The following is an 18,905-nucleotide window of genomic DNA, read 5'->3' as shown; positions in this document are numbered from 1 at the left end:
CCACAGGATTCCCTGCCCAGAGACAACTGAAAGTGAAAAAACGGAAGGAAGGTTTGGAAACGGAACCCACCAGGGGTGCCTGCTGATCCCGCACACCTGTGCTGGGACCCAGGTTTGACATTACCGCGGTATGAGGAAGAATCGTAAGGACAGAAAGAGATGGCAAGGGACGCAGGGGGCTAGAATATGGAAAGGTTACTTACACAGTTTCATCATTCTTGAACTCCAGCTCCCCGTATGTGTCTTCAAAATCCTCGCCACCACCCTTGGCTGTCCCCTCTACGGTCCTAAAGGGGACGATTACTGTGCCCCGGGCACCTGATGTCCGCAGAACCTTGACCTCCAGGACACCAATACTCTCACTGACACGAAGAGTGTCACATTCAAAAGTGAAGATGCCCGCGTGGTCATCATCCAGGATGGTGACCGTGGCCACGTAAGGGGACGCCAGGATGGCCCGAGGCACTGGCAGATTGTTGAGTACGAGGGGAGGCATCCCCTCCTCCGGCGGCTGCTCCTCTATGCGGACGTTGCTCAGCCTCACAAAGAAGTGTTCATCCTCCTCAAAAATGTCGTCATCGATGATACCCACCGAGAACTCCTTCTGGGTCTCTCCTGGCTTCAGAACCACAGTGCCCTCTGTGAACTCATAGTCAGCCCCTGCATTGGCAGAGCCGTCCTCTGTTTTGTAGTCCACGTACACGGTCTTGGACATGTCCCCCCCTTTCCTCACCACGGTCAGGAGTACAGCCCCGCAGTTCTCCAGGCACTGGTAAGAGCACGGGTCGAAGAAGACCTTCGAGACGAAGTCCTCAGGCTCACTGGTGTGCACCTCGTTTATGCTGGAGGCCTTTTTGGCTTGTTCTGCCGCGTGCCTCTTCAGGATATTGCCCGCGCCGGTCATCATACGGGTAGCCTGGATCCGGTAGAAGGCACGACTCTTCTGTTGGTGGGAAAGAGCATAGTAATTGGCCATCTCTACCAGCTGATCTAAGTCCTTCTCTGGGTGCTTTTGCTTCAGATCCTTGAGAATCCGGATCATCTCCCTGCGGGACTCATCTACTTCCTTCCCTTCCAGGGGCACCAGGTGCCCATCCAGGAAGTGGGAATTCATCATTTTCCCGTCCATCTCAATGCCCTTGGGGTGGTCGCCCTCTGTCTCTATGATGATCGCTCGGTGTTTGTCTGTGCGGTACTTTTTGTGCATGTATTTGTAGAAGAGCAGTCGCCTATCTGCCACCCAGGCCAGAAGGACACACACTGGAAAGAAGGAGAGAGTGAGAAGGCCTTCCCAAACCTGAACCACCCCAGGGGAGAAGACGGCCAGGATCATATAGAGCCAGATGTAAGCAAAGATGCTCCAAGCAGCAGTGATGAGGAAGACGCGCAGGTGCTTGATCTTGCGCGCCTCTCCGTCGGGGATCACGTAGACGCAGATGCCGATGATGATGAACATGTTAAAGGCTGCACTACCTACGATGGTAGAAGGTCCCAGATCGCCAGCAATGAACCCATGACCACACACCTCGATTAAAGAGAGAAGGATCTCAGGAGCAGAGGAACCCAAGGCCATCAGGGTCAGGTTGGAGACAGTCTCGTTCCAGATCCGAATCGTCGTCGTGCTGGTCTCTCCATTGGGCTTTTTGATAGTCACCTCTCTCTCTTGAGAAGTGATGACTTCGATAGATGCCATAAAGCGGTCAGCAATGATGGACACCCCAAGGAACATGTATATTAGGGCCACAAAATAGACAATGACCCTGGCAATCTTGTCCCCAAGGGAAGGGTTCTCCGGATACCAGATTGGTAGGATGACGCCCTCCTTGCAGTCCGATGATTCTGAACAGGACTCATTGTTCTGCCCTGTGCTGGGCACCTCCCCTGAGCCACCAGCCTCTGCCCGAAGACCATTCAGGAAGAGCACGAAAGTAATCAGCCCAAAATGGAGGAAGGCAGAGGTGAGAGGCTGCAACCTTAACCACGCCATACACGAGATTTAGCCGCTGGCTTCCACTGCAGCACCAATGGTCCTCCCGACAGGCCAGAGACCTAGAAAAGACCAGAGAGGCAGGGAAAGGCATGAGAAAAAGGGGGACAGCAAACGGCAGGTTCCCACCAATACAAATTGATGTTTCACCTTGAGCGACATATTGCACTAACATATGGGGCAGTCTCTCACTTGGAAAAAAAGATGTCAATGGGAGGCACAAATAGCGGCTCTGTCCGCAGGACCATCTGGTGGAGACTCAGCTGAAGAATGACTTAAAAGAGCTGGGAATACTGGTGATGAAAACATAAGTGATACTTTCCAGTCCTGTCTCCAAACCCTGCTGTTATCTGTGAGAGTTCTCAAGAATCAACTGAAAAGAGGCCAAGCATGACCTGAATCTTCACCCCTTGTCGTGTTTCTAGGGTTTTCGGGCTTCTTTACCCCCACTGTTTTCATACTCAAGAATTCTGTATCACGTACGTGTGCAAGAGTACGTACGGAGTGGAACTTTTTTCACGGGCTACTCCCCCCAAAAAGAACACATTGCTCTGCACACAACTCAGCCCGCCTGGGAAAAACTGCTTCCCCAAACACAAAACTTCTCCAGGCAAGCTGTAATGTTGACATTTCTTGGGAAATCAAGAGGGTGGACAGTGTGGTGGACGCTACCTGCGGGATAGCTAAACTGAGGCCCCTGTAAGCTGTGCGCCAGCCCCAGTCCACGGCCGCCCTAACACTCCAGCAAAACAGGCTATGGGACCGTTGAGACATTCAGTTACAGGAAGATGAAAATCAGCCAGCCACTCAAATTCCAAACCCAGATGCTGAAAGGGCCAAGTAATAGAAATCACTATTCATAAAACATGCAAGTGGCTCTCAAACACCTTTTTTTAAAGTGTAGACAAGATTTGGGGGTGAAATGCAGCCCCATCTGCTGGCCTCAAACCACTAAGAGGTGAGCATGAATTCAGGAGAATGGGAAGAAATTCCTCGGAAACTATGAATTCATCTTTCCACTCACTGCCTCATTCAGATGCAATGAGGATGCAAATAACCACGCCATAGCTTTCAAAAAAAAAAAAGAAAGAAAGAAAGAAAGAAAGAAAGAAAGAGAAAGAAAGAAAGAAAGAAAGAAAGAAAGAAAGAAAGAAAGAAAGAAAGAAAGAAAGAAAGAAAAAGGAAAGAAAAGCTATTTGCCCATTTTCCACATCTGCTCCAGCCCTGTGGGGCACCATTAGTAAAAGAAGAATGCTAATTTCATCTGTACAGCACCTTACAGGGTTCCAGGTCCTGTCCCCTGTCTCCACTGCTTCCCATCTCAGAAAATGGCACCTCCCTCCACCCAGTTACTCATGCTCGGCAAAGGGTGGTCGTCTGTAGGCCTCCCTTTTGCTCCTGTTCCTTGTCTATCCAGCACCGAAGCCTAGACTCTCCCCCCATCTCTACCAGTACCGTCACAGCTGCCATTACCCCTCACTTCATGAATCTCCTGCAGTGACCTCCTCCCTGAACTCCCCATTCCAGTTCCTGCCACTTCATTTCCGTATACAGCAGCAGTCACCTTTTCTAAAAACCCCAAACCTACACTATCACTTCCCTATTTGAAGCCCTTCAGTAGATTCCTCTTATTCTTTTTTTTTAATATTTTATTTATTTATTTGACACAGAGAGAGAGTACAAGCAGGGGGAGGGGCAGGAAGAGGCAGAGGGAGAAGCAGGCTCCCCGTTGAGCAGGGAGCCCAATGTGGGACTCAATCCCAGGACCCTGGGATCATGACCTGAGCTGAAGGCAGATGCTTAACCAACTGAGCCACCCAGGTGTCCTGATTCCCCTTATTCTTAATATAAAAACTCTTTACCGTGACCTACAAAGTCTCAGATAAGCTACCTTCTTTCTCCTCCTTTTATCTTCTGCCCCTCTCCCTCTTACCACACTTCAACAACAACGGCCTTCATATCAGGCTCTGGAAATAACCAAGTTATTTCCCACCTCAGGACCTATGCACATGACACCTTCCACGTATGCCTGAAATGACTCTTTTTGGTACCCACACTCTTAGCAATGCTTTGGATCTCAGCTTAAGTGTCACTGTCCCAGGAAAAATTACCCTCAGTCCTTAAGATGGTCAACTTTCTCTGTTATGCCCTCTCAACACACTCTACTTTTCCTTCATAGCATTTTTAAAACTTTTGAAATTACATGTTTATTTATGGGATTATATAATTAATGTCAAGCTCAGCCATTAAACTATGAATGAAAACAAGGCAAAGTCTCTGTTTATTCTGTTTATCGTGGTATCCTAAGTAGTCAATTAGTAAGTGCTCAAAAAATGTATGTTTTTGGAATAAATAAATATAGTCACTAAGGAAGCTTCTTCAGTGCTATCGACTGAATTGTGTCCCCCTCCCCCCAACTCATATGTTGAAACCCTAGGCCCCAGTGTGACTATATTGGGAGATAGGGCTTTTAGGAGATAATTAAAGTTAAATGAGGGCATAAGAGTGGGTCCTACTCTGATAAGATTGATGGCTTTATAAGAAGAGGAAGAGAGAGAGCAGTCTCTCCCCACCACATGGTGAGAAAGTGGCCATTGGCAAGCGAGGAAGAGAGCTCTCACCAGAAATTGAATTGGCCAGCCCCTTGATCTCAGACATTCCGGCCTCCAGGACTGTGAGAAAATAAATGTCTATTGTTTAAGCCACGCAGTCTATGGCATTGTTATGGCCGCCTGAGCTGACTAATACACTCAGACATCAGCCTTCTTTAAAGCCACTTTATGACCCGAATTAATAGCCATTTGCTTCAGAAAAAAAAATAGAGAGCTCTCATAGACAAATCCTGACTAGATTTTAGAGGCTATGTATGACCTCTTGAAATCCCCAAGGCTTGTAGTCACAGAGAAATTCCCTTCAGGACACAGGACACCCGGGTGCACACTGTAATCATGAAGGCCTCCCTTCCAAAGAGCTCCATGGATTAACTTGGTTTCATATTCCCCACCACGGCAGCCAAGTGCTGAGGCCCACATTCCCCTTAGTCCAGGTACTGGGGGTCATCACAGCAGGTGCTCGGGGCTTTGACACTCAGAAAAGAAGAGGTTATGAGGTTGATGGCGGAAGAGTGGGGCAGCTGAAGCTGTTCCGAACTCATGTTCAGAGGTTGAAGGTCTCTCATAATCTGCGATGTACACAGAGACCCCCCTGCCGTCACAGGTTTGGCCCTCACCCACCCCAGAGAAATGTGGACAGAGAAGGATCTTGGTCCCTTGCCCTGACCTCTGAAAACCCTCCATTTTGTGGATTCTGAGAAGCCCTCTGCAGCAGGAGACGGAAGGTGGGCACAGCTGCAGCAGCCCTTTGATCAAGAGCCAACGTGGTGACGGTGACAGTGGCGGCAGCTGCGTGGGCCGGCCAACCTGAAGGGGCGGGGCTAGCCACAGGTTAAGGGAGAGGGCTGGCTTTCGGAAGTCAACGGACATGGAAGCTTCGGTAGTAGAGTCGTCCTGATCAACAGAAGACAAGGGCTCCCACGTACCCTATGAAGCAGGAGAATTAGGAAGATCGTGGTCTGTGCTCTCCTAGGTCTTGCAGACACCTTTGACAATGGGTTTTTGTAGGGACTCTGCTGTCGTGTGGTCAGAATTGGGGGCTGCTTTAGATAGACACGGAGAAAAGTGAACTGAAGGAAAAGATGACCGAAAACAAGGGAGGCAGGTGGCTAGGAAGTGCCTGCACCAAGTTCTTGGAATTGAAGGTGGAAAATGGCCTGTGAATTCCCAGTTGTTCCTTCTGGTCCTGCCAGGCAATGGCTTCTGCCTGAGATATTAGGGGGAGAGTGGACACTGCTGGTGACCCAGCCAATGGTCACTTCTCTGTGCTGTTACCCCAGCCCCAGACACAACTGAGGCAGATCTCAACCTACTGGGGATCCACCCCAGCTCCTTAGAGACCCAAATGATCTTCTGTGGTTCTTAATCAACCCTAGCATACTCAGGGATATGACTCAGCTTGAGAACCCTGACACCACCCCCAAATAACGAAGATATTAACAATAGTCACCAACACATATAAGTGCTTAGTGTGTGCATAACACTAAATACTTCCTCACTTAATTTTCACAACGATCCTATGAGATTCGTACTATTTTTATCCCTGTTTTACATTTCGGGAAACTAAGTCTTAATTAAGTCATTTAATCAAAGTATAAAGCAAGGAAGTAGGAGAGCCGGAACTCACATGCAGATGACATAGAATTTATGGTTTAACCATTCCATTTTACTAAGATGTCCCACTTTATCGTAAAATGTCCATGGCCCCCTCTCAGCTTCCAGTTCTCTGTATACTCAGAAATCATAGGACTGACCCAGCCACCCGGACAGGAGAGACTAACCATTTGGTAGAGCTGCCTGGTCTCCAGGCTTCCTGGGGTGTCCTAGCTGCCTGATGCAGTCTCCCACCTGAATATTCTCCTTCCCATCATTTCAGTTTGACAAAATTTGCAAAAGCCAGTGGTTTGCCAGGCTTGGTACTAGATTTTCGACGGGCAAAACGAAAAGTAAGACACAGGCTTTGCCGTCAAAGGTACAATCCAGCAGGGGTGGATAGCTGCACTGATAGGCACTTTTACTCTAGGAAGTGAGGGTATAGGCTGAATGTTGGAACATGAGGAGGGCACTGAGCCAGCTTGGGGATTCAGGGAGGCGTTCTGAAGGAACTGATCCTTGAAACGAGTCTTCAAGCACGAGTGAGCTTTAGTCAAGAAGAAGAAGGAAGGAAGGAAGGATGGAAGGAAGGAAGGAGGAGGGTGGAAGGAAAGAAGGGAGGGAGAGAAGGAGGAGGGAAGGAGGGAGAGGGAAGGGGAGGGAAAGGGAAAGGAAGGAAAGGGAGGGGAAGGGAAGGCAGGAAGAGGGACATTTGAGTCAAAGAGGATAGCCCAAGCAATGACATGGAGATGTGGAAAAGCCTGCTGTGTGCTTGGGATTACAAGGAATTCAGTGTGAGGCAGGAGGCGCGAAGATGAGTGTCCAGAAGACTGGACATGTAGGGAGGACTCCGTTCATGGCAAGTCTTACGTGCCAGGCTGAGAAGATGGACTGCATCTGAAGGGCAGTGAAAAGCCAATGATAGGATTCTAAACAGGAGAAGGACATGGTCTGATTTGGACTTCAGAAAAACCAATTTGGTTAACGGGTTTAAGATGGCTGTAAGAGGAACAGGACCAGAGGAAGATCAGTGAGACATCTCTTGGAAACAGAACAGATACAGATACAGAGCACGGGCCTGGGGTATTTCTGGGTATGATGACCCTCTGTCCCCATGTCACGTTCCTCCTCCCCAACCGAACCCATGCCCCGGCTCAGCCCACGGCTTCTCAACCCCTTCCTGGATTATTTTCCAGACACCCCCAGGGCCATCTGCAAGGTGTCTCTGTCCTCGGCAGTGGCTCCTGACATCTTTTAATATCACTGGCAAATTTAATTAAAGTCACTGTTCCTCTGCTCTTCCAGATCATTAATAAAACAGTGCCACCAGGCCAGACTGAGCAAATCTGCCTCCTGCTACGCCCTCCACCTTCTCCAATGGGAACACTGCTCCGGGCCTGTTACCAGCCTGGGGAGCGTCATCCTGCTCTGCTTCTAAATCTGGGCCCCTGCACAGGCATCACGGCCAATCTACGTTCAAGTTTTCGGCGCAGCCAGGCTGCACTGGATGCCACATGTCCGCGGAGGGCGAGAGCACTGCCTCTTCTCCCGCGCTTCCCTAGAGGGACGAGAGGCGAGAGTCGGTGCGGAGTCCTCTCTCTGTAGCAGTGCTCCCCAGACTCGCAGGAGCGACACCCCTCGCACTCTTAGAGTAGGAAAGATGTGCCCTCGGCCGCTTAGGTGGTTTGACTGTCACAACAGGAACTTGGGTCCAAGGAAGAAAACATAACGATGCTGGATTTTATGCGTGATTATCTCCTTGCATCTTGATAGTGAATGACAGAGATGCTTTATCATCATGCTCTGTTTTGCAGATAAGCTCATTTGAGCTCATAAAGATTGAGTAATTTGCCTGAAATCGCAGTGAGTACGGAGAAAGGGAAGCATCTGAGTACTGGCAGCACGACTGTGGGGCACCTGGCGTCAGCCCCTGGCTTGGTCTGTGCGCTTGGGGCCCCCTTTGAGCACGGGCCCAGGAAGGACGGCGTGAGCCCCCGTCAGGGTGTGCCGCTCTCACCACCAGCTTGGCGGCTCTCCGTACTCAAAGGCAGCCTAGGGCGGTGAGGGAGCCCCAAATTTGAAAGCAGGATGTAAGAACTTGTTTCACGAGCTGTAAGAATTTAAAGAGTCCGTGAACCTCTCAGGGGATTAGCTTCCTCGTCCAGAAAACTCACGTCAGGTTGGATGCTCTCCCTGGGTCCTTTGAGACAGAGATGCTCTGACTGCAAGCAGGCCTGTCTCCAAAGACAAGGAACTGAAGGGACACATGCAAGTGCGCTTGGCCCGCAGCAGCGTGAGAAATAGGCACGGAACTCAGACTCCCACGGAGCCCTCTGAGCAGAAGACGGTAGGTTAAGGGAGGACGGTAGGAAAACGGGGCTCAAGAAAAAGTCAAGGAGATTCTAGCTTCTGGACTTGCCAAATGCACATTGGATCGAATCCATTTTTCAAACAACTGCTCTTTGAATGCCCATCCCGGGCCAAGCGCTGTGCTGGGGGTTGGGAGTAGGGCCTCGAACGAGCTACGCCACATCCTCAGCCTTACAGAGTTTCTCTTCTGATAAGGGATAGGGACAAATGAGGAATTACAGGGATCACTGAGGACAATGATGTCACGGGGAGTCCTCTCTTTTTCTGGTGCTGCTCTCGGCTCTCGGGCTGGTCCCTGCGCCGTTGCTGCTGACCATGTGGGCTGCGGCTGCAGTGCAGCCTGGCCTTGTAACATAGAGAATCTTGCAGTAGTGCGTGATGTGGCATTTTACCGTTCTTGCTTCTCCGGCCTCACGAGATCGTCATATTCGCCTTCCCTAGAAGTCCCTCAAATTCTTAATGACTTCCAAACCGCAACATAACCTCATGGAACCCTGCTGACGTTCTCCTGGGCACTACCACACCAGCAGAGGGAGCCCCCTGGGCAGTGCAGGGGGGCAGCAGCCTCGTCTCCTCGTGCCCTATATAAACCATTTTTAAAATGACAGCAAAAACAATAATCGTATCTATGCATCAAGTACCTACTGTATGGCCAGCATTGCATTAAGCACTTTTATGGCTGCTATTTAATAGCTAAGCACCCACAGTGAGACAAGTATTATTATCTGTGTTAGAAATGAGGGGACTCGGGCTCAAAGATTCATAACCACCCAAAGGCTACCAGATGAGAAGGAGCACAGCTGGGCTATGAAATTTGGGAAAGCCAAAGTCTGCTTTCCCAACCTCAAGGGATGAAAGGGAGGGTGGAAGAGGAGGGTAGGAATCCGGAGCCCTTTTGTCAAGAACCTAGGGCCTCAGGAAGCTCCACCTCCTTTGGAAAGCCTGCCCTGACAATGCCCTCTTCCTCCACCTCCAAAACGCCTGTCGCTCCCCTGCGTTCCTCGAACACTCTGACCACCACGGAAGCACTTGACACTGACCTGGTCTTACATGTTCACGTGTCCGTCTTCTACACTTCTGGAAACTCCCTGGGGGATCTCAACTCAGTATTGGGCAGCTTTATTTTTTTATCTTTTATTTTTTTAGGACAAGAGGTCACACTAGTGGAACTCTCTTGATAGGGCTAAGAGGTTCGACCTGACCTCTGATATCCTCCCTGCCTCTAAAATTCTATGAACTCCAAGGCTCGTTGATTCTCTGACTCTACGGTTTACCAGACTCTGTGGAAGTCAGAGGATTTGGGGCCTCTGCCAGCCCCTGACAGATCTAGGGAGACACCAACAATGAGAGTGGGCCAGAGAGATAGGCAGAGAAGCTCTGCCCACTGACGCTGTGCTCCTCCCACTGGAGCTAAGGCTGCGTCTGTCATCCCCCAAGCTGGAGGCTGGACCGGAGCTAGGACCACATGCTGGAGGCCGTGTGCACGCGACTAACTCTGGAGCTCTCAAAAACACCGACGCCTGGATCCTGGTCCAGATCTGTTTGGACTCTCTGGGAGTGTGCCCCAATATCTAGGTTTCTTAATTAAAAGTTCCTTACCTGATTTTAAGGTACAGTCAAGGTTGAAAATCCTGTGAGAGAAGAGAAGGGCTGCAGCCTGACTATGACACTGGCGTCTCAGGAATGCCAACCGTTAGAGACTTTCTTTGGCCAGGAGAAGAAGTCTCGGTGTGTAGTGAGCTGACTCACAATGGGTACCGAAAAGTCTTTCTACGTACAGGACAAATAGCCCACACTCCCGGACTCTCGCTTTCGTACCTTGCCAAGGATATGCCTCCCCATACAAGCAGATTCCCCTTTGTCTCTCCCTAAACCTGCTGTCTGCTTGGTTTATAGCTTTACTGAGGAAATAGAGAAGATCCAGAGTTCCCTTATTTCCATAGGAAAATGACTCTACTCGTCCATTTGCAGCAGGACAGGTTTCTAGTTATTTTCCCTTCCAGCGACGAGAGCTTAAGTTGACTTGTCCACACTTTTCCTTTCAGTCTCTGAGTCTGTTCGTTCATGTGTTCATTCATTCGTGCATACACGCATTTGAATGAAACCCAGTCTATGCGTCACACATTGACTTTCACAGAATTATGGTGAGGAAGTTACTCTGATTTGTACCCACTTCATTTTTTGTGCACACTCAAAAAAAAAAAAAAAATTAAAAGTTCCTAGAGGGTAGGAATTTGTATCTGCTTGGTATTTCTGTAGCCCCAGTGTCTATCTCAGTGCCTGGCATATAGTAGTTACTCAGTATATATTTACTGAATGAATAGATACATTGAATAAATGGGCAAAAATAGAAGGCATAATATCCAGTGATTTCTCCCACGCTTGGCAGTGTTCAAATGGAGCATCCCATCTGTCAGGGATGCTGTGAGCAAGGTTTTTCAAGTTTGAGTAGTATGAACGAAAAATAATCCCCTTTGAGGAGCACCCACTTCACTGGAGAACAGTGACAGAAAACCAAATAATTACAACAAAACAAGTACTAGACGTGGAAGCGTGCGTGACGTGCCAAGAGAGCAGAGAGGAAGGCAGGCCGCGCGCTGTCTGCAATCGTCAGGGCCGGCTTCGTGAACCAGGCCATGCAGGATCTGAAGAATGAACAGGAGTTCACCGGGTGGAAGTCAGGGCATCTCAGACAAATAACAGAAAGCCTAGGCTCCCGAGCATGGCAGCCTGAATGAGCAGGGTCTGCTTCGAGAAGGGGGAGCAGCGTGGCTGAAGGAGAGGGCACTGGGCAGAAGCTGCGGAGGTAAGAGAGGAAAAGTTCGTGAAAGGCCTCGGACACCCAGCCAAGGACTTAGAGCCTTATCCTGGGGGCCACCGGGAGCCCCTGGCAGTGTTTCAATCACGGGAGCGGCAAGACTGATGTTTTTTCCTTTGGGTAGGAGACCTCGCGGGACGACCATCGGGAAGCCAGGTGGGTGAAGGAGAGCAGGGCAAGACTAGGAAGCAGGAAGACGGGTCTGTTGGCTCTCCCGGCATCTGAGTGCACGGGGACCGGGACCGGGACAGACACAGTGAGAGTGGGCCTGCGGTGGAAGATGTGGATTTGTGAGCTCTTTCAGAAGTAGCATCAACGGAGACCAACTGAAAACAGGGGACGATGGTGAAAGAAGAATAAAGAGGCACAGTCAGGACCAAACCGCATCAGAGGCGTTGGCTCTGCCACTGGCCCTGCAGAGTTGCTCCTGCGTCAGGGACCTCCAGGCCCACAGGCAAGGAATCCACACAAAACCCACTGAACTTGGATACATGTTTCGCTTTAAGGACGTCCCGTAACAAGTGAGGCCAGCGAGGGTTCTGGGCTCTCTGGAAAGAGAGCAGGAAGGCTCTAGAATTCAACCAGAACACCAGAGTGCTCCCCACGCTAGTCAACCTGATAGCTATCTGTTAATTCAATCGTGCAGACTGTGATAAGCTCTGGAGATATGGTGATGAAGCAGGTCGGGGCCCTGCCGTGGACCCGTGCACAGGAAAGCACACCAGATCCGTATCTTGACGTGAGCAAAGGGTCTGGGGATTTATGTGCACAGGCTGAGAGCATCACAGAGGCGGTGGACTTGGATTTCTCATGTCTGTCTCAAAGCAGCATGCAGCTTCACAGAAAAGAAAATGAACTCATGAACACACTGTTGCTCTGAAATACTGCTAGCTAGAACGATTAAAAGTATTTTCAAAAGATCCAAAATACTGAGAGGAACTCAAATCCTAGAGTGACTACAAGAAAGCCCGATTCTGCTCCTTGATTCATGAAAAAAGTATTTGTCCAGCACTTCCTAGGTGCCCATCATGGTTGTAGGTTTCACTTCTGCCCGGAAGTGTTCTCAAATGTATCGAGTGGCAATTAGGTGTCACAGTCTGTTCAAGCTACGGGAGATTCAATATTCTATCTCTCGCCTGGACTCCTGCAATAGTTGCCGATCTTGCCCCTTCTCTTGTAGTCTACGTTCCACAACACAGCCAAAAATGTCTTTTTTAAAAATCTAAATCGGACCCCGCCATCCCTGGCAACCTCCTCTCCCTGCACAACTCCTCACCCCCTTCCTGACTTCAGCTTCTAACTTCCTGCCCTTCACTCCCCCCACTCTGTTTTGCTGCCTGCATACCCCACTCTAGCTAAGGTGGCGTTCCCTGAAGTTTCTAGAACACACCAAGCACGCACCTGCCCTAGGACCTTTGCATTTACTGTTCTCTCTGCTTGGACCCCCCCTTACCCTAAAGATCCCCAGAGTCACTCTCTCATTTCATTCAGGTCTCAGAGGCCAGCTTCTTGGAGGCTTTCCTCCTCGTCTTCTCTGAAGGTGATCCCAGCCTCCCTGCCAGCGCTCTGGCCCACTGCTGTTCACTGTCTTTACAACACATATCACTTACTGAAATCGTCATTGTTTCCGTCTGTCTGTCTACTGGTTTATCATAGACTATAAACCCCGCCGTAGCTGGAAACCTGTCCTTCTGGTTTACCTTCCTGCTCGGAGTATTTGCAGGGCCTTGACTGGTGCCTGGCAGAGCGAGTGTCATGTTTGCTGAGTGGATCTGTGTGGCCTCTGCAGGATTAAGTAATATGGGAAAGAGGCACGGGTGAGGGGGACTTCAAACTTCCCGGGAAGCCGGCAGGTAGAGTGGTAAATGGTTAAAGCCACGGACCTCAGAGAGCAGTCTGTTTCCTTCCTCCAAAGAACAAGAGCATTCAGTGTTTGGACAGCAGCCTTGAGGCTGTTTCTTTTTTTTTTTTTTAAGATTTTATTTATTTGACAGAGATAGAGACAGCCAGCGAGAGAGGGAACACAAGCAGGGGGAGTGGGAGAGGAAGAAGCAGGCTCCCAGTGGAGGAGCCTGATGTGGGGCTCGATCCCAGAACGCCTGGATCACGTCCTGAGCCGAAGGCAGACGCTTAACGACTGCGCCACCCAGGCGCCCCAAGGCTGTTTCTAAACAGGATTCCTTCTCTGTGCCATGGCCCCCTCACTGCACCTTAACCCACAGCGTGGGGCATAATAACGAGCAACATTTAGAGCGCATCATTCATTCAACAAATCCTAAGCAGCACTACCTGCGAACCTTTCACAGAGGCCTCCACCCTCCCTCACCTGGCCTCCCGTGATCCTTTGTGAGGGTGCTCCTACGGCTGAAGAAACCGTGCGGCTCAGTTCAGTGCCAAGATCTCTCTGCCAATTACTAATGGAGCCAGAACCAAACCTTGGTCCTTCCAAGCCTGAAGGAGTGGCATTTCAGAACCGACCAAGAGAGCACGTCCCCTGCCAGGGCTGGGTCAAGGGAGTGAGAAGCTCAGGGCGGCCTGAGGGGGAATTGCTCCTGCCCCTCTCTGTTCCCCAGAGAAAGCCACCTGGGCTTGATCTCTCGGGGTTACCCCCAGAGAGCGGGCTGCCATCCCTCTGCCCGGCTGCCTACCCGTCAAGGCGAGGCGGGCGATGAGCTGCCTGTATGTACCTTTCCCTCGGCTCATTCTCCAGGAGCCTGATTTATTTTAATGCCACTTAATTTCTCTTAATTTTCCAATGTTGAAATGTGGAATTAAATCATATCATTGCCTGAATGGAGAACAAAGGGGCTCTGGCAAGCAGTCCAAGTCATCTTGCTGAGCCACGACTGGGGGCTCTCTTGCACAGTCAGCTCTAGGGCACTCTGGGCCCTCCTGCGACAAGAGGGTGCCAGGGGCAGACTCGGAGGACTGGGGGTAGCTGTGTGCTCTCCTCGCGCCTCTAATGATTCCCCTAGGAGATGACTCCCCCATTAGTTCCTCCTGAGGGGCTGGAAGGCACAGACTCAACATGCTTCTTCCAGTCTCACCGGGGAGAGAGAACGCTGGTGTGGCAGGGGGTGGGCAGAGCCTCTGGAAAGAGGAGTCCCGCACAGACGCTCAACAGAGTCTACGTGGCTCTAAATGCAGCCATCCCGGATGGAAAAGGGGGTGGGGAGCGCAGGAGCTGAGCCCAGCCCGGCTGGAGCATTTGGGGTCGAGAGCACTACTCGTCATTCTGTGAATGCCCTGCGGTGTGGTGGCGGGAGACTCCAGGGAGGAGTGCCAGCCTAGGGCCATCAGGGCACTCAACCGGCAGGGGGCACCATGTAGGCCACACGTCCAGAGAGTTGAGTTGGCTGGTCATGCTGCTCTCTAGAAACCCAGTGTGATGACAGGCACAGCGGGGGCTTCGACTTGCAGCTGGAAGGTTCTGAAATGAAAGATACTGTTGGCACTAAAAGTAGTCTCAGGAGGACGCGGTCTATGGGGTGTGGAACGAGACTCACAGAATACAGAATTGTCAGGCCAGGGGGGTAGCTTAAAAGTCAACGCACCCAACAGCACCCTTTCTGATGGATAAGGTATGCAAGGCCCACAGAGCAGAAGTGGGTCTTGCCTGCAATCGTCAGATAAGAACTAAAACACAAACTTCTACAGTTCAGTGCTTCTTCTGTTATACCACATTGCCTGCTCCTAGTTTGATTTTTGACTCCACCGCTGGCCTCTTTTATGATAAATGGTACAGAGCCCCTTTCTTGACCTTGTTCCACCCACCTCAAAAGTGAGGTAGGTTATTCGTTTATCCCCTCCTTCATTTTTCACTGATGACCCACTGTGTTGCAGGCATCGCAGAGATGGTGGGAGAGAGAAAAAGCACTTGGTCCAAGAGGGGTGGCAAGCCACATGCAAAAACTGCATTTCAGTAAGTCCGAGGGCCTCATGAAAAACAGATACCATGTTATCAAAATTCAGAGGAAGGGACGGCTCTCCACTGCAGCTCCCGTCAGGAAGAGGCATTTGAACTGAACACTGAAGAACAGGCAGAGTTCTCGGTGAAAGGTAAACCGTGAGCAAAGGCACAGAAGAGGAAAGGATGAGTTCACTGAGGTGCCCACACAAGACCTGGAAGACAGGAACCTCAACACGCCGTGGTGAGCCAGGCCGCGGAGGGCTCCGAGGGCAGGCAGGTGGGCGGCTGCCCACCATGGGAGGCCCTTCTGGGTTTCTGTGTAGGAAAGCAACAGGCCCAGAAGGGTGTTTTAGGAGGGGGGGGGATCTTGCAACAATCTTAAAAAGAGTTGAAGGACCAGGAGGTTAAAGCTGGAAGATGTTAGAAAGCTAATTTATCGAGTATGACAATCCTAGCAATGCTTGGTAGGGGTATGGTAAGGACTGAATGGGAAAATCAATGTAAAGCACTTTGCAACCGAGGAGCTCACAGGTGGTAAAGGCACAGACGTTGGCTGCTAGAACAACTATTACTGTCATCGGTACGATTTTGTAGGAGGTTATCGAATATACTCAGGTGCTAGGGGCAGGGACAGAGAAGGTGGGGAGGGACTCAGTGGGCATTAGCAATATTCAGAGATAAGGCAGAGGAGACAAAGAGGAACTTGGGGATTTTGAGCCAGGGTGACTGGAAGTGGGCTGATGCCATCAACAGAAAGTGGGAAGTCAACAAAAGAAGCTCCCAAGGACAAAGACGATGTCAGTTTAGTAGACACTCAGTTTGAGGAGCGGAGGTGACATCTTGTCGGAGATCTTGTGCAAGGCGCTGGAAACAAGACACTGGGCGTGGAGAGCGACAGTGACAGAGGAGTCGCGGTCACAGCACAAACCACGAGGGAGACGGCCGAGGGGCAGTGGAGAAGGGGACAGTGGGAGGGAGGGGAGACTCCTGGAGAGGAGGTGGAAGGGGGACAGCCTAGAGAGCTACGGGTCCTGGAGAGCCCAGTGTGGTGGGAGCCAAGAGGGGAAAGTCTTCGGGAGCTAATAGGCAATCTCACCTGGCGGTGGGGGGACAGATCAGAAACCAGTTATTCCATTCAGCGGAATGAGAAGTCTTTGGTGGGTGATAGTTGGGCAGAAGGTGGAGAACAGTGGGAAAGCATGGGGCTAAACGAATGAGTGGTGACCAAACGGAGACAGCTGGTAACTCTCAAAGTTCAAGAGTTTGGTGAAAGCTGCATGAAAGGGAAGCATGAAGGGGTAGGAGTTGGACAAGGGGCATTCTTTTAGGCCACCGCCTGCTGAGCGTGCTTACGTGCTTACGGTGGAGGGAGGGGATCTGGGGCTGGAGGAGAAAGCACACGAGGCGGGCTGACGGAGGCAGAGCAGGGCTGGCCCCTGGGCCCTGTGCAGGAGGGGAAGGGAGATTTTTTTTACTCTGAGGCCAGGGCCAGGGAAGCACGAGGAACAAAGTGGGGAGGTCAGGGTGCAAAGGAAGAATGCTGACCAAGTTCACGCTGTTTGGCTTCATTCTCTAGGACAAGCATAGCGGTGCATGACCCTGAGGTCCTCTCCTCTCAAGTGCTTAGGAAATTACCACGGGGAAGCCAGGGCAAGATTACAGTTTCCAGTCCCACTTCCGGATCCAGACGCCACATGACCCAGTGCTCCTGCCGTACAACCAGGAAAGCACTATTGGTCATTCCAAGTATCAAAGCAGTAAATTTCATCCAGGATGAAATAGAGCTGTTGCCTTCATAGCCGGGATTCTGTACACCATATCCAAATACACTTGATTCTAGAATTAGCCTTTATTCACTCTCCATATTATCAAAAACTACACACTTACATACAAACACATGTGGTTCTTCCTACCTAAATGTCTTGCTCAATAGTGTCTATGGATCCAGATACGGATCTAAATCCACTCTTACCCTTCCAGGCTCCTTCTTGAGAGCTTCCCCAGGCCTCAGGGACTTCGGCTCTTTGGGGTTCACCTTGCTCTGCAGCTCAGTCGGCCAGGAGGTGTGTCTTACACCTGCTGGAGACACTTTTCCTTTTCCCTGAGGCACCCTGTCTAGTATTGGGTTTAGAGTGCCCATTCGAAACACAGACAACCAAACACAAGCCAATCTCTTTAAAGAAAATGGTGGAATATCCTCCCAGAAGAGCAGCTCTGGTTTGTATGCTAAAACAGAAAGAGGAACCCATACCCCTCCCTCACAGGCCACCTAGAGGATGCCCTGGGCTTCCCCCACAGCCTCCCAGCTCCCCATCTCTGTCTCTCTCCCTATATTCCAGTCTCAACATACCTTCTCAAATGCACTTCAGTACAAACAACCTTCCTAAGCCCCCACTGGCAACAGTGAAAATCCTCAGCACGGAGTACAAGCCCCTAGAGTCCTCCAAACTTCACTCCTGGAATTGTACCCTCCATCTTCAGTCATTGGCCTTACCCGTGTTAGAACTTTGCATGTGGATCCCTTCCATCCTAACACTTTCTCCCAGCCCTGCCCTGCTTTCACCAAAGCCAAACCCTACCCATCCTCTCTTTCTGGGATTCACTGTCCCTAGACGTCTTCCTAAAGCCCCTGTAGAGAGGTGATCTCCCTACATGCGTCCACTGTACCTGGGATTTACCCTCCACTGAAAGGAATCACTGGTTGATTGTCCCTGCTGGAATGAATGTATGTTTATGACGAAAAGGACCACTCTATTTTATTTGCCTCTGTTCCTAGCAAATGCCTGGCAGAGAGGCTGTTGTTGAATATTATTGAATAAATAGCTGACTGAATGAATAAATGAATGCTTTTTCTTTTAGAGTCCAATATATGGCTGAGCCTCACCAAATATTTGAGCCTCTAGGCAAAACAACCAGGCTGAATGAAAACGGGGTTACCCACTCTTCTTACCCGACCTTGGTAGCTTAAAGAGAAGCCAAGATGCGGGACACATTCCCCCAAATCCAGATTGTGAGCGGTGCCTGGACCATGCAGGCCAAGGCACAATGACCCCCACCACTACCCATGGACGATCCCGGCAACTATGCCCAGAGACTGTATAAGGGGCTGTCTGGCACAGGGACCGGGCAGGGATGCGGCAAGAGCGTTCTCCCTCAGCTTCAGGGTTCCAGCCTCGGAAGGAGCGTCAAGGAAGGAAACGGTTTTTACAGGGTCAGTTTGATAACCCTGTTCTCTCTTCTCTGACCAGGAGGCCACAGAAGGCAGTACAAGAGATGGCAAAGTGGAAATCAGAGGGGCAGGAACACAGAGGAGGGCTAACTTGGCCCTTCGAGTTCATTCTTCATTCAGCATTTATGGACTGGCTACTCTATGCCAGGCACAGTGCTAGGCCCTGTGGATACAATGTGAATAAACGACAGCTATGTTCTCTCCCTTCCTCCAGGTTACTGTCTAGAGGTGTGACTAGCATTACTCAATCACATAAGTAAATTGAATGTGCATCTTTAAACTATTTCAAAAATAATAGGTTCGGGTTATGAGTGTATAGAGGTTCTGGTCCATCAGAGATGGTATGGAAGGCGTCCTTGAGGAAGTAACCAATGACCTAAGAGCTG

At 50.4% G+C, this 18,905-nt stretch overlaps 1 protein-coding gene across 2 annotated transcripts in view; it reads right to left on the bottom strand.

Moving 5' to 3' along the window:
• SLC8A3 (solute carrier family 8 member A3) overlaps positions 1–18,905 on the bottom strand; it is a 139,172-nt gene that overhangs the window by 117,738 nt on the left and 2,529 nt on the right. For both annotated transcript variants that reach the window (XM_057318684.1, XM_057318685.1), the window contains exon 2: positions 204–2,049. In XM_057318684.1, coding sequence (XP_057174667.1) covers positions 204–1,987 — 1,784 coding nt within the window. In that variant the 5' untranslated portion in view covers positions 1,988–2,049. The remainder of the gene's footprint in view (positions 1–203; positions 2,050–18,905) is intronic.

The sequence above is a fragment of the Ursus arctos genome, unplaced genomic scaffold, assembly GCF_023065955.2.
Source record: "Ursus arctos isolate Adak ecotype North America unplaced genomic scaffold, UrsArc2.0 scaffold_25, whole genome shotgun sequence".
NCBI lineage: Eukaryota > Metazoa > Chordata > Mammalia > Carnivora > Ursidae > Ursus > Ursus arctos.
This window is presented reverse-complemented; position numbering and strand designations above follow the sequence as displayed.